At 44.3% G+C, this 16,494-nt stretch overlaps 1 protein-coding gene across 1 annotated transcript in view; it reads left to right on the top strand.

Annotated features, from left to right (window-relative positions):
• Nucleotides 1-16,494, top strand: part of pacs1 (phosphofurin acidic cluster sorting protein 1) — a 107,080-nt gene that overhangs the window by 62,067 nt on the left and 28,519 nt on the right. The window contains exons 6-10 of the mRNA XM_079491029.1: nucleotides 1,153-1,244; nucleotides 2,215-2,292; nucleotides 7,764-7,823; nucleotides 8,079-8,239; nucleotides 9,707-9,800. Coding sequence (XP_079347155.1) covers nucleotides 1,153-1,244; nucleotides 2,215-2,292; nucleotides 7,764-7,823; nucleotides 8,079-8,239; nucleotides 9,707-9,800 — 485 coding nt within the window. The remainder of the gene's footprint in view (nucleotides 1-1,152; nucleotides 1,245-2,214; nucleotides 2,293-7,763; nucleotides 7,824-8,078; nucleotides 8,240-9,706; nucleotides 9,801-16,494) is intronic.

Raw genomic sequence — 16,494 nt, 5'->3', positions numbered from 1 at the left:
CCAGAAGAGAAGATTGTGTATGGCTCTAGCAGTGATTCTCAACCCGTTTAATTTCAAGGACCTCCCAGTTTTACATGCATTAGTCTACGGACATTTAATGGCATTTCTAATCTCTGAGACCCTGATTTTTATTGTAAAATCAATGTTAATTTAACTCTGAGAGTGTACAAATGGACCCATCAGGGTCCATTTGGTTCCATTTTGTACATTCAGAGTTACAGACCCATAAGGGTCCATTTGGTTCCAAACTATAATTTAGCTGGGGACCCCTGGAACACCCTCAAGGACCCCGTATGGCGCGTGGGACTGCTGGGACCGTCCGTCCGTCCGTCCGTGCCTGCTGCCCTCAGTAGAACTATACCGCAGTGCTCCACGGGTCGCACGAGGTGAAATCTACTGCCTACAGTAGAGAGCCGTCAGAGAGCACAACCAAGGGTGCCAGACTCCACAAAGGGGAACTCATGAATATAGAACATTCCCAGACTCGCATAATGTAATATTGACATTGTACTAGTCCACTTGCCAGAATGTGAACCCTGGCATTTTGAGTACCCTAACGTTTTATGTTAGAAATGTTGAGTATGGGTCCCCTGTCCCCAGCATGTAGAAACTGCCGGATGCTAACTTGCATAATGTTAACCATTTTCTGTGGTTATCTGATGCCAGAGGACAGGAGGAGGTGGAATTGGAAAAGGAAACGACTTCTCTTCCTAACGAACGTCTCTCTAATGTTGATGCGAGTATCAGTTTATCCCTGAATTAAACAAACACACGACGGGGGAGAGTTGGGATTGTAACTAGTTGTACACTAACACACCCATCGTAAGTTACACTGTCATCCCATTCTTCTCAAAGAGACGCTTGAGAAAGAACAACACCAACCACAGGTCCTGTCAATGTTAGGCCTGTCACAATTAATGCGTATGATCGCCTAATCGCAATACATCTTTAAGCGCAATGATCTGAAAGACCGTTAATCGGCAAGTTAAAATGTCATAATCGTGACGCGCCCCTAGTCAATGCCTCATCCAAACCTCATCCAATCTGTAACCTCGGCTACATTGAAAATGAGGGCTTGCCCTCAACTGTATTTCCGAGTATAAATAAAGGTGATGATGATGTTCTCCTATCTTTCTCTTATCCTCCCCCCAGACCGTTCTCCAGACATCGACAACTACTCAGAGGAGGAAGAGGAGAGTTACTCGTCGGAGCAGGAGGGCAGCGACGACCCCATCCACGGACAGGTGTGTGTGTGTGTGTGTGTGTGCGTGTGCACGTGCGTGCGTGTGTGTGCGGACCATTCCCTACACCAGTGCTCAGTGTAGTACGAGTAGAGACGCTATGAGACACAAAACGAAGGGAGACCAAAATCCAGGCTAAGCCATCATGACCTTTACCTCTTTCTCTCATGGAGCACAAAGGTGATCAGAGAGAGAGAGAGAGAGACTGACAGACTATGGTGATCAGAGAGAGAGAGACTGACAGACTATGGTGATCAGAGAGAGAGAGAGAGAGAGAGAGACTGACAGACTATGGTGATCAGAGAGAGAAAGAGAGAGACTGACAGACTATGGTGATCAGAGAGAGAGAGAGAGACTGACAGACTATGGTGATCAGAGAGAGGGAGAGATAGAGAGACTGACAGACTATGGTGATCAGAGAGAGAGAGAGAGACTGACAGACTATGGTGATCAGAGAGAGAGAGAGAGACTGACAGACTATGGTGATCAGAGAGAGAGAGAGAGACTGACAGACTATGGTGATCAGAGAGAGGGAGAGAGACTGACAGACTATGGTGATCAGAGAGAGAGAGAGACTGTGGTGATCAGAGAGAGGGAGAGAGAGATACTGTGGTGATCAGAGAGAGGGAGAGAGAGACTGTGGTGATCAGAGAGAGGGAGAGAGAGAGACTGTGGTGATCAGAGAGAGGGAGAGAGAGAGAGACTGGTTATCAGTGTGAGAGGCTACACAGACTGAGAGGGTGAGATAAGGAGCGAGGGATGGGGGTGAAGTGTGTGTGTGTGTGTGTGTTCACTTCAGACAAAATATCAGAATGATGTTTGACTTACGTCTGTCTGTCTGTCTGTCTGTCTGTCTGTCTGTCTGTCTGTCTGTCTGTCTGTCTGTCTGTCTGTCTGTCTGTCTGTCTGTCTGTCTGTCTCTCTGTCTCTCTGTGTGTCTCTCTGTGTGTCTCTCTGTCTCTCTACCCCTCAGTATTTGTTCGATGAAGATGATGAGTTGAGGAAAAAGAAGCCTAGGCGAAAGCTCACCTCCAGCGCTGCCATTACCAGGGTAAAATAAACTCTATCTCTCTCATGTCTTCTCTAAGATGGTGACATTACCAGACAATGGGAATGTCCATCCACCACTTTAGTCCCAAAATGTATACACCTATCTCTCCCTCTCTCTATCCCTCCCTCCCTCTCTCTATCCCTCCCTCTCTCTATCCATCCCTCTGTCTCTCTCCCTGTCTCCATCCCTCTCTCTCTCCATCCCTCTCTCTCCATCTCTCCCTCCCTCTCTCTCCACCACTTTAGTCCCAAAATGTATACCGATCTCTCCATCCCTCTCTCTTGCTCTCTCTCTCTCTCTCTCTCTCTACCCCTCCCTCTCTCTCCCTATCACTCCCTCCCTATCCCTCCCTCTCTCCCTGTCTCCATCCCTCTCTCTCTCTCCATCCCTCTCTCTCCCTCTCTCCATCCCTCTCTCCCTCCAGAGTTTTTCATTTAGCAGTAAAAGTGTTTTCTTGGTGTGTAATTTGGGCCAATTTCCAGAGGAAAAACATGGTGACAATTTACCCTCAAACCACCCTCTCAGACGGGCGGACACGCACACACGCACGCACACAACGCACTCACACACACACACAAAATAATCCACTTTGCAGTATTGTGAAAGGCCTGTGTGTGTGGAGTCAGTTATTAATGGTGTTCCCCTGTGGAGGTCCCAGTGGGGTTGTCACTGCTGCCCAACAACTCATGCACACACACACACACACACACACACACACACACACACACACACACACACACATACACATACACATACACATACACATACACATACACATATACACCCACTTTTAGGCCAGTGCAACAGAGCATGCTTTTGCCTTTTTTTAAACCTTACCCATTTTAACCAAATACATACATACATACATACATACATACATACACACACACACACACACACACACGTATACGCTCCAGGCATACAGTACTGATGCACGACGGTTCGAAATGTCATCTCTGCCACTGCAGTTGTAATGACGTCTCTGTCACACGCACATACTGTACTAGTCCAGTCCTGGTCTCTGCCGGGAGAAACTATGCGCAGCTGCGCGACATGAGACTAATTACTTAGAGCGACAGAGAGAGAGAGGAGTGTGTGTGTTTGTACATGTGTGCGTGTGTGTGTCAATTTAACAAAGGTGCAGACGATCAGAAATCAGCAGAGAGTGAGCGATGTTTGCGCTACTTTATGCCGAATTGAAGTGGACTCGGACCCAGACTTTTTTTTTCTCCCTGGAAATAAAAACGTCTGGGTTTCCGAGGCTACTTTACCCTGGCTTACGGTGAATTCCAGGGTCCAGTTTTAAGGTACTGGTGCTCACTTTTAGAGCTATGCATGGTCATGCCCTAGGTAATCTCTCAAGAACAGATTCTGTGCCGAATCTGTCAGCAAGGCCATTCAGAATGTGTATACACTGTTGATAGTGGGAATGAAAACACAGGCACACCGCAGGAAGTGGAGGGCTGAGGGCGGGCCAAACAGGCCAACATCCTGTTATACACATTCTATTGAGGCCTGCCCCCAGAGGCAAATTAAAATGAAACAAACCGGAGAGAGTGCTGTTTTTTCTTTGTTTTGCCGATGGGTTCCCAGATTGGGCCCCAGGTTACCTGATTGACCTGGTGCCACGTTATATGTGCCTAGAAATGCCCATAGGTCTGCAGAACAGGGTCTGTTAGACCGCACCCTCCACCAAACTAAAACCCAAAGGTGATAAATCATTTCAGGCTGTAGCAGCCAAACTTTGGAATGCTCTTCCACTATAGCTCTGAGATTTATTGCACCCTCTGTGGACATTTTTAAGAACTGCCTTAAAATGTTTGTCTTTGAGGAACCATCCACATATTTTGTGGATGGTTCATCTTGAAAACCATCACCGTGGGCTCACAAATCACAGGACTGTGATAGTACATATTTTTAAAGTCGTTCTACACGTGCGTGCATGCACTTGGTGGTTGTGTGCGTCTTATGATCACACGTACAGTCTGCGCACGCACGCATGCACGCACACACGCACGCACCCACGTACTTATGTGTGTTTCAAAAGTTCACGCAAACACGTGCGAAGCGACGCAATTCATGTCTAATAAGGAAGCAGATGGAGCCTCATACACGCACACACACATGCACACACACACACACACACACACACACACACACACTTGAGTCTGAAGAGTAGGCCATGAACTCAGACTCGCCTAGTTTCCAGCTGTGTGTCAAATGAGGACATACTGTACTGTACCTGCTCCTACTGTAGAATGTCACGTGATGAACACCACATTCACTCCACAAAAAGGAAAATTATTCAAAAGAAAAATATATTTTTCAAACAAATGCAAACGAATAGCAGATGTACAAGCTGAGCTATTTTTACATGTGCATTGTCCGCAAACACAACATTTCAGAATAAAACATATTGGATGAGAAGATCCTCATGTTGTGTTCTCACGAAACAATAAATGATTCACACGTTTTCATTATATATAGGTTTATTTCTTTATTCCTCTTTCCTTGGAGTAAAAGTATAATATTTTGATCTGAGATGTATAGTGGAGTACAAGTAAAAGTAGTGGAAATTTGAAATACTCAAGTCAAGTATACAAATACCCCAACATTTTACTCAAGTACAGTACTTAAGTAAATGTAAAAGTTACTTTTACACCACTGCTAATCAGATTGCCCCCCCCCCCCCCCCACCCACCCACCCCCTGCACTGCATTTCCTCTGAAACAAACAAGAAAAACAAGCCTGGCTTCTCTATGTGGGCGCAGCACCACTCACAGTTAGTCAGCCGCACATTAATTCAGTAGTTTGAATGCCCAGAAGTTTGTGCCATTCTCTTCTGGCTGTGTTGTGACTGAGGTGGGCCAAGGAGGCGTCCAGAAATAGCACACCACATCTACGGAACATCTGTCATAGATAGTATTGATGCAATCTCACCCCACCCACCCACCCACCCACCCACCCGATCCCTGTGGACTCCCCCTGAGTTTGTGTCGAAGTGTCCTTGAGCAAGACTCTGAACCCCTAATTGCTCCCGATGTGCAGGTTGGTGCCTTGCATGCAGGGTTTCCTCCGGCCATCATCGGTGTATGAATGAATGTGTGTGTGAATGGGGTGAATGTAATGCGCAATCCATGTAAAGCGCCTTGGATAAAGGAGCTACATAAATGCACCATTTACCATTTTTACATCACGGTTTTACAAGTAAAAAGGTGGGTGAATTTTTTTGTGTCCATAGTTCTAATGCCGGCCTGGTTTCTTTTTTATCGGCACGCACGCACGCACGCACGCACGCACGCACGCACGCACGCACGCACGCACGCACGCAAGCACGCACGCACGCACGCTCCATATCTTGCACAAGGCAAGGTAATAATCGGTGGATCTTGTATAGATAATGGAACCAGCAGATGAAGTCCATCACATTGACAGGGTCAATACGGGAAGCGTGGCTTCCTGACGTTGTACCTAATAACTACCTCCTCTCTCAGCTCGCTGATGTGTGGCCAGCGTGACAGTTAATAACGTCCTGGCTGGGTCTCCAATGTCTTTGTTCAAGTCTCTGCCTCTCCTTTCTGTATCTGCACTGCGTTCTTCTCTTGCTCTGTCTCAATCGTTCTACCTCTCTCTCTCTTACACACACACACACACACACACACACGTTTTTATGCTTTGTTTCCTAGTGTAATGTGCTTCACTGTCTTCCTGTTTTGGTTTTCTATGTTTAGTGTGCGGACTGCGGATGTAAACTAGTATCTTTGCTAAATCCGGTGTATATTTACGTTGCATTCATATGTAATTCATATGTAATCTCCTTCAGCGCCACGTTTAACCGGTGTATATTTACCCCTTTTGGTGCATGCATTATGTTATACTTTAGCTATTGAAAAATAGCAGATCTACAAGCAGATCAAAATAGCAGATCAAAATAGCAGATCTACAAGCTCATAGCGCGGCACTTGGTGCTTCTGGGGGGGTCCCTGGAACAACATATTTTCTGATGAGGGTCGGCGACCAAATTCAGATAATTCTGGGGCTCCTTCACATGAAAACGTTTGAGAACGACTGACATAGAAACATAGGTTTTTCAGAAAACCTTGTTTTTTTTTTGCAACTTAGTAGCTGAACGATCATCAGCTACTATGATCATACTAGGAGGAAGATTTGGAGAAAAAGTGTACAGCAAGTGTTAAAAATATGTTTTTATGTGGCCACAACCACCAGTTCATTAAGTATACCTGGTTTTCACATTAGCACCACCCACCTGAACTTAAGCCTAGGTAGGGTTATGATGTCACTAAAATGGTGTTATTTCGATTGGGCCTTTTGACTCAAAGGCTTCCATCTTTCAGGAAGAATCCAAAAATACACAGAAGACATATTTGAATATTATAACCACACCTGGGGGTCTATTAGAGTAATGTTAACTCCATAGACACATGCAAAACAGAAAAAGTACAAAAATCACTCTATCTTTATTGTTTTGTTGTACACAGGTTGAGGCCTCGTATAAGCCCTTCGGGCTTCTTGCCTCCTCCCAGCACTCCTCCCAGCACAATTTTATTTTATTTTGTTCTTTACCGTTTTTATACTGTGCTAAATAGATACATCAAATCAAATAGATACTTTCGTTTTCATCACAAGCGCAGCGCTGTTACAGTCCCGCAAGGTTTTATTTTATTTTATTAACACCCTCCGCGCCATTGCCGACGATTAAAGTCAATTGAAGTTTAATTTTGATACTGGCGCTTAACGCCATTGCCGACGGCCTTCGGCAATTGAGCTTTTATAGCGCGTTCGATTGCTCGAGCCAAAATGCTACTCACGTTAGCCGGTTAGCTAGCTGTGTTGTTAGCACAGCGCTGGATCGCCCATCTTAGATCGTCGTCGCCATAAGCATCCATTCTATCCATTTCTTTCAATCGCCTGTAACTCCTATTCCTTGTCCCAGATGGCATTTTTGGTCAAAACAGCGTTTCTTTGACGGCACAGAGCTGACAATCTAGAGCTCTCCGGAGCTCCGGCCTGGATTCACATTGTAAACAAGGCCCACACAGCTGTGTGAAAACTCCTAACGTAGGACTACCGGTTGTGGACCGGAAATGGCGGCTTTTCAAAATAAGAGCTCAAATTTAAAAAATGCTGGCGTGAATTAGATCCTAATTTTTCAATAAATGATAGCGGTCTAAGTGTTAAGCTCCTAAAACATCGATGTTCTGTATGATCACCTCAATCTGCGCTTCAATTCTGAGATGGCAGCAGTAGCAGCTTGCAGATCTGCCACTTTTGATGCTTTGTGTGACGCTGTAGTTGTATAGTATAGTATTGTAAGTAATTTACGGAAAACCCCCCCCCCACAAAAAGTAAAAACACAGAGATACGGCTTCTACTGAGTGACATCATCGACGATAAGACGAGAGTTTCTCATGCTATCTGCTAAGTGATTATGTCCTGTTCTACCCCTTCAGCAACCCAACATCAAGCAGAAGTTTGTCGCCTTGCTGAAAAGGTTCAAAGTGTCTGATGAGGTAGGCACCACCTTCTCGCCTCTCTCACTCTCTTTCTCTCTGTCTCTCTCTCTCTCACACACACACACACACACACACACACACACACACACACACACACACACACATCACCCAACATCTAAATGCTCTAAAAAGGGCTAGCCTTCGGGAAGTAAGTTAGACCTGGTATATACAAGGAAAACACAATGATCTTCTGTACCTGTGTGTTTGTGCGTGCGTGCGTGTGTGTGTGCGTGCGTGCGTGCGGTATACCAGGTGGGCTTCGGCCTGGAGCATGTGTCCAGGGAGCAGATCCAGGAGGTGGAGGAGGACCTGGACGAGCTCTATGACAGTCTGGAGATGTACAACCCCAGCGACAGCGGCCCGGAGATGGAGGAGACCGACAGCATCCTCAGCACGCCCAAACCCAAACTGAGGTACGTTGCACAATCCATAGACCCAGAGCTACACTGAGGTACTGTGTACAATCCATAGACCCAGACCTTCACTGAGGTACTGTGTACAATCCATAGACCCAGACCTACACTGAGGTAGACATATGTACACTAGACATTCAAACCTTGTGTGGACTTACAACAAGAACGTTATTATCCGAAATGTCCATCCAAATCACACGCAAAATACAAATTCACTGACCGAAAGAGGCATAGGCTGAAGCACAGTGCTAATTCTTTAGCCTATCCTTATCCTATACAATCCTTAAAAACAATATTATATAATATAATATGTATTATATGTATTATATAATATGTGAAATGAGAGGGCGTAGAATCTGTCTCTTGAGCAGCATGAAGACAAATCAGGGGGGCGGTTTCATCTTCCAAGATGCAAATTAGTTGATCGTTAACAGCATTCAAATATGTTGTATCATCCACTACTAGTCTAATTGCATCCCTGGCACTGATACGTTCATGTGGCTGTGTGCATGCATACATACATACATGCATACATACTGTAGTTATCAGCACGCACGCACGCACGCACGCACGCACGCACGCACGCACGCACACACACACAGGTAATAAAGGACACGAGACAAGGTCAGGCACCTCTTGGATAGACAAAGCTGACAGAACTGGTTGCCAAATTATGCCAATACAATGCCCCCTCTGCTGGTGGAAGTGAGAGTTGCAATGCAAAAATGGTTACTCAACAACCAAACCTATAGTCTAGTGCACTTTGACAGCATATCCTGTATTCGCTTGAATCCTGTATTAATTTGAAAGCAATACTGTACCTTATGCACACGTTACTTTAGTTACTAATCTGTATCGCCGCTGCTAAATTCCATAGATGCACTTTACACCTTTGTACTTTCCTTGTGTATGTATGCATGTATGCATGTATGCATGTATGCATGCATGCATGCATGCATGCATTAATGCTTTGTTTCCTAAATGTAAGGTACTTTTTGCTTGTTTTGTTTTATGTTTTTATGTGGGGACTGCGGATGAAAATGAGCATTTTTGCTAAATCTGGTGTATTTACATAGCATTTACGTAATGTCCATTAATATGCATTGTCCCGTCTACATAAACAAATAAAGTAAAATAAAGCAATGCCCACTCTGCTGGGGAAAGTGAGTCGTTGCTGTGGGGCTTTATTTGACATGTAGCCTACCCTACTACACTTTAGTTTCATCTCAGCCAGATCTAAATGAAACTCCAGCTTGATTTTGAATGGAGTGATTGGAGTGATTGAAACACACTTGGAGTGGACTTACATCCGCAAAGTGGCTTGCTTGCTTGCTTAGGCTACATTTAAATTAGCCTACACTTTAGTTTAATCTCAAGTTCTCAACCTGATCTAAGAATGACCACCCCCTGTGTGTGTGTGCGCGTGTGTGTGTGTGTGCCCGTGTGTGTGCGTGCGTGTGTGCGCAGGCCTTTCTTTGAGGGAATGTCCCAGTCCAGTTCCCAGACGGAGATCGGCAGCCTGAACAGTAAAGGCAGTCTGGGTCGAGACACCTTCAGCCCAGTAAGTAACATGAAAACACCACTAGGATCCATCCATCCATCCAGCTTGATTTCCATCCATTCATCTTCAACTGCTTATCCGTAGTCGGGTCGCGGGGGCAACAGCTCCACTAGAGCGCTCTAGACTTCCCTCTCAGTCTCTAGAGCAACATTAGTAACTTCCTCCTGGTGGATCACGAGGCGTTTCAAGGCCAGTGAGTCGATGTAATCCCTCCATCTCATCCTTGGTCTGCCCGGGGTTCTCCTCCCAGTGGGACATGCCTCGAGGACCTCCCTAGGGAGACGCTCGAGCGGCATCCTAACCAGATACCCGAACCACCTGGTGGTTGTGATGGTGATCACACAGTGGTGTTGAAGGCTTCGATTCTTACAAGCTTTTCTCCAGACAGTGAACACAAAAAACCTCTTGAAAACGTTAAAAGCGTTTGTGGGCGCGAGCATGTTTAATTGAATGTTCAATCAATTGATTGTGTTCTGGCTTGGATCAGTGGAACTATAGTTTGGTATATTTTTCAGTTCCTATTCTGTCTGTGTCACACAGTGTAACTGTAAACCCATGTTTCAAGGTTGCAAACCAGCCCATATAGGTTGGCTGTAGTGCTGCACAATTCATCGAAAAAAGATTGAGATCTAGATTCAGACACCTATGAGATCTAATTTGTAAATTTGAGCGTGAATCGTGCAGCACTAGTTTGTGTCCAATTAATCTTTGATGTTTAACGCCACAGTCGTTGGCTCAAGGTGCCACATTTTGAACGTACAGTATTAATGTTCAACAACTACAGACTAAAGACAATACATCATTTCATGGGAAAAAAATGAGAATCGTGTGAGAAGAATCGAAATTAAATCGATCGAAAAATAAATCTAGATTCACATTTTCAGCAAGAATCGTGCAGCTTGTGTTGGTTAAGCAGGGAGAAGCATTGGGATAAATAACCCCACACACATCACATCACATCACATCCTCCCGCTGGTGAAACTCTGTCATTGTCAGTTGAAAAGAAGTGGCTGGTGACTCCATCCATCCATCCATCCATCCATGTGCACGTATCGCAGGAGGAGACATTTATGGTTTTGCACACGCTCCCCAAGAACAACAGTAAGGTTAAAAATAATAAATAATCTAAATAATTAGATAGAAAAGGAAACAAAAGACAATGAAAAGTTTGTTTTACTTATGTTGGGGTATATAGTAGTATGTTAATTTCTGTTGGTTGACAAAATATTTTTTTTTACAAACAAATGTTTTTTACAAACTGAAAAAATATATATATTACAGGCATTTTACTTACTTTTTTTCAGGGTTAAAGGTTAAATGTAAACAATTGTTAAAGTCCAGAGATTTTGAAGTTGTGTGAATTTCTGCCTCTGTGGCATTGCAAGACTAAACAATGAACATCAATGATGATGTTTAGGTGAAAAAAGAACAGACATTTTTGTTTTAATTAATTAATTTGAATGTAAATGGTTGTAATGTTGCAACGGTGGGTCTTGCAGGGTTATGATGTCATCTGTATCTGGATAAGGAAAAAGGCATGCTAATGCAAGGCAGAACACATTGCAGTGCAATGCAGTCAGGATGTGGTCAGATGTGCCAGTCGGACCACATCATGAAAACAATGCTCATTGTATCCAGTGATGCGTGAATCCACCTTCAACCGGTCTGTCTGTCTGTCTGTCTGTCTGTCTGTCTGTCTGTCTGTCTGTCTGTCTGTCTGTCTGTCTGTCTGTCTGTCTGTCTGTCTGTCTGTCTGTCTGTCTGTCTGTCTGTCTGTCTGTCTGTCTGTCTGTCTGTCTGTCTGTCTCTCTCTCTCTCTCTTTCTCTCCTCCATTGCATCATTGCATTTCATTATATCCTGGGATCGATCTTTGCTTGTGTTCAATGTGTTAATTATTTAATCAATTAATGGCCAGCTGCATCTCTCTGTCGCCGTGTCCACTCTAGCTTTGAAAATGCCTTGTTGTAATGTTGTATATAGGCCACTGTATCGACGTTGTCTCTTAATGTTGAGCGTTTACAGACACATTCATCACATTTCTGTTTGGCAAGACTTTTCCGCAGTGCTTCTTTTGCTTTCTTTTGTATTTTATCCCCGTGTAAAAACACATGGTGTCACAGCAGGCATGGGTCTGTCGCAGTCCATGTGTGCACATCATGCCCACGCCATCCCTAACTGCTCATCCATCCACCTGGGAGCGTGTACGTTCGTGCGTTCGTCTGGGGCTTTTGTTCATTGTTGATGATAATGGGAGCTTACACAGCTGGACATGGTGGTGAATAGTGATCAAGGGGTGTTGAATCAGACTGCGATGGTTGCTGCAATGGTTGGGAACACATGTCCTCGAGGCAGGTGCGTCGTTGTGTTGGGGAGAGACGCGAGTGACGCGTGTACTGTATGTCATTGCTTCTCAAAGTGGGGTCCGGGGACCCCCAGGGGTCCTTGAGGGAGTTCCAGGGGGTCCCCAGCTAAATGATAGTTAGGAACCAAATGGACCCTTATGGGTCTGTAACTCAGAGTGTACAAATGGTTCCATTGTTCCGTTCCGCAGCCAAATTACATATCAATTTAGGGATCCTTGACTTGAAATTGAAATTTGAGAACCGATGGCCTAAATTGTAGAGCGAGGCAAAGGGAGAGAAAGATAGGCAGACTGTAATGATCAGAGACACATTACAAATTGTATTTAACAGTATATGCAGAATGGGTACATTTCAAACGAAAGCACAAGTCAATACAAAAACTGTTACTGTGGACGACACCATGATTATACTTGTTTACAACAGGGTCCACCATTTTCAATTAATCAGAACATTTAGAGACGTACAAATATTTATATAAAAAAAAGGGGAAATCATCATATAAAGGAAGTAAAAAGGGAAAAACAGAGAAGGGGGTGGGGGGGGGGGACTCAGACTTTATTTATGGAGGCCAGTGTCTAATTGCAGCCGTCCGTAGGTGCCCTTTCAGAGCGGTTTTGAAGGAGTCAAGGGATTCACATGTCTTAATTGCTGTCAGTCGGGCGTTCCACATTTTGGTGGCATAGGAGCGAAATTAATTTAGTCCCTTGTTTGTGCCAAATCTGGGTTGCACGTGGTTTGTTGAACTCCCTCTGGTGTTGTGCGTGTGGACTTTGTTGACATTAAGGCAGTATTTAGACAGGTACATGGGTATCATGGTGGTGTATAGCAAATTTTGTGGACCAGACCCATTGCAAGATGCTGTACTTGTCGTCAACCCTAAGCCACGGGGAGATGTTGTGAGTAGGGAGTGCTGTGTGCTCATCTGTCCTGTCCCCGTAATGTGGCTGTGGGCAGCATAGCTCTAAAACGCACACCATCCGTTTTAAACCCTAATGAAAGTTTTATATACCGTAATATCGTTTTCACTATAAGAGACGTTGACATTGACTTTTCAATCAGACGAGCAATAACACTATCTTAATCTCTTTTTCTCTCTTGAAGAGAGCCGTAAGGCGACACATTTCGAATTGTAAACCTTTGAGTGACTGTTGATTAAAATATAATTGGCAATGGAATTAACAATGCGGGTCATTGTGGGATCTTATGACTATAGGTCCGACGTTGGTTCTCAATCTGCCGGGGCAAAGAAAATAAATAGTCTGGCCCCACGGCCACTTGGCTGGGATTGGACTTAGCTTTTTTCAGGTTGCAGACGTAGTTGAACATATACTTTTAGAAAGTGTCCTGTCACCCCAAAACTATCCTCTCCCAGCATGCATCACTCCAGTATGTGGAGTGACACGCAGCAAAGGATGTCGTGCTCGGGAATCGAACCTGTGACTCATTGTCTGGCTGCATTTGTGCTTTAACCACCAAGCCATCGGCGCCCCTAATGATATTTTTCCAAAAAACTTTACGTAAAAGAAATGTCATGGTATTGTTTTTTTAAATTACTATGTTAGTTCCATTTATCCTAGTCGGAACACAATCGATTGTTTAACCATTAACACTTATAATTGTTGGTTAAATAAATGGCTACTAAATAATATTGATCCTCTGGGTTGACTCCAGGCCTTTGCTGCATGGAATTCTCTCTCTAGCTTGTCTCAGACTTTCTCAACTATTCTATAGCTTCTAATAAACATTAAAAGAAGAAGAAATCTTCCAAATGGGGTGGACCCTTGGAGAGTTTAATGGACAAAATGTGCTTCACTGGTTCCTGGGATTTATGAGCACCCGGTATAATGTAGTGGCTAATGGCTATGTGTACGATGCTTTTAACAGCAAGTACAGTGGTAGTATAATGTAGTGGCTATGTGTACGATGCTTTTAACAGCTAGTACAGTGGTAGTATAATGTAGTGGCTATGTGTACGATGCTTTTAACAGCTAGTACAGTGGTAGTATAATGTACTGGCTATGTGTACGGTGCTTTTAACAGCTAGTACAGTGGTAGTATAATGTACTGGCTAATATGTGTACGATGCTTTTAACAGCTAGTACAGTGGTAGTATAATGTAGTGGCTGTGTGTACGATGCTTTTAACAGCTAGTACAGTGGTAGTATAATGTAGTGGCTATGTGTACGATGCTTTTAACAGCTAGTACAGTGGTAGTATAATGTAGTGGCTATGTGTACGATGCTTTTAACAGCTAGTACAGTGGTAGTATAATGTAGTGGCTATGTGTACGATGCTTTTAACAGCTAGTACAGTGGTAGTATAATGTAGTGGCTATGTTTACGATGCATTTAACAGCTAGTACAGTTGTAGTATAATGTAGTGGCTATGTGTACGATGCTTTTAACAGCTAGTACAGTGGTAGTATAATGTAGTGGCTATGTGTACGATGCTTTTAACAGCTAGTACAGTGGTAGTATAATGTAGTGGCTGTGTGTACGGTGCTTTTAACAGCTAGTACAGTGGTAGTATAATGTACTGGCTATGTGTACGATGCTTTTAACAGCTAATGAAATGAAATGAAATCTATATTTACCCAGGGTATCTGGGCTAAGCTCAAGAACTTGTTTCCAGCCAGGCCCTGCTCATAGAACACATTTCATCGTAGTGGTTCAATGCCTTGTTCAAGGGCACTTCAGCGGTGGTAATTTGAACGTGTAGGACGGCTGATTCGAACTAGGAACCTTCCGGTATCAAGACCGCGCCGCTATCCGTTCGGCCACCGCTGCCACTTGTACAGTGGTAGTATAATGTAGTGGCTATGTGTACGATGCTTTTAACAGCTAGTACAGTGGTAGTATAATGTAGTGGCTATGTGTACGATGCTTTTAACAGCTAGTACAGTGGTAGTATAATGTAGTGGCTATGTGTACGATGCTTTTAACAGCTAGTACAGTGGTAGTATAATGTAGTGGCTATGTGTACCATGCATTTAACAGCTAGTACAGTGGTAGTATAATGTACTGGCTATGTGTACGGTGCTTTTAACAGCTAGTACAGTGGTAGTATAATGTACTGGCTATGTGTACGGTGCTTTTAACAGCTAGTACAGTGGTAGTATAATGTAGTGGCTGTGTGTACGATGCTTTTAACAGCTAGTACAGTGGTAGTATAATGTAGTGGCTATGTGTACGATGCTTTTAACAGCTAGTACAGTGGTAGTATAATGTACTGGCTATGTGTACCATGCTTTTAACAGCTAGTACAGTGGTAGTACAAAGCTGATTAAGCCCTGCAGGGATAATAGACTTCATACGACTACACGACACAACACACCCTCGACAGGTCAGCACATTTTCCACAAAAACCTTAACATTCTCTTCAGCGCCTTACTGTATATCGCCTCGGGGGGAGAACCCGACTGAAATAACTCACCGTTTAAATACCGAACGAACATTCCAATTAAACGGGTTCTATTCCAAAAGGCTACATGATTGTGTGTGCGCACGCGCAGGCACGCAGACACACACACACACACACACACACACACACACACACACACACACACACACACACACACACACACACACACTTGGTGATGCGTATTTAACTTTGGATTTCTAGGACTGCGTTTATAAATTGCCTTAAAATATGGTCCGTATGTGGATGACATACCAATCCTGCTGTATCTTGTTACCCGTTTGCGTTTTATTTTTTAAATAAAAGGTGCATTTATGTGTGTGTGCTGTCCACATTGTGATCGGGTCTCATGTCTCCAGTGCAATATGAGAAGCTCCAAAGCAGATAAGCATAGTATTTCGGGGTAGCAGCAAATTAGCCAGAGCTGTGTCAGCTAAAGCAGTGGTTCTCAAATGGGGTCCGGGGACCCCCAGGGGTCCGTGAGGGAGTTCCAGGGGGTCCCCAGCTAAATTATAGTTTGGAACCAAATGGCTTATGGGTCTGTAACTCAGAGAGTGTACAAATGGTTCCATTTGCACACTCTAATTAACAGGTTTGGGAACCACTGAGCTAAAACAGTTCACTGTACACCTCCAGGTTCAGTGGTTACTGTATCCATGCTCAGCAGCTCACTGTACACCTCCAGGTTCAACCACACAGCTCACTGTACACCTCCAGGTTCAACCACACAGCTCACTGTACACCTCCAGGTTCAACCACACAGCTCACTGTACACCTCCAGGTTCACCCACACAGCTCACTGTACACCTCCAGGTTCAACCACACAGCTCACTGTACACCTCCAGGTTCAACCACACAGCTCACTGTACACCTCCAGGTTCAGTGGTTACTGTATCCATGCCCAGCAGCTCAC

The sequence above is a fragment of the Electrona antarctica genome (assembly GCF_951216825.1).
Source record: "Electrona antarctica genome assembly, chromosome: 21".
NCBI lineage: Eukaryota > Metazoa > Chordata > Actinopteri > Myctophiformes > Myctophidae > Electrona > Electrona antarctica.
The sequence above is the reverse complement of the archived record's forward strand: the minus strand, read 5'-3'. Positions and strand labels throughout refer to the sequence as shown.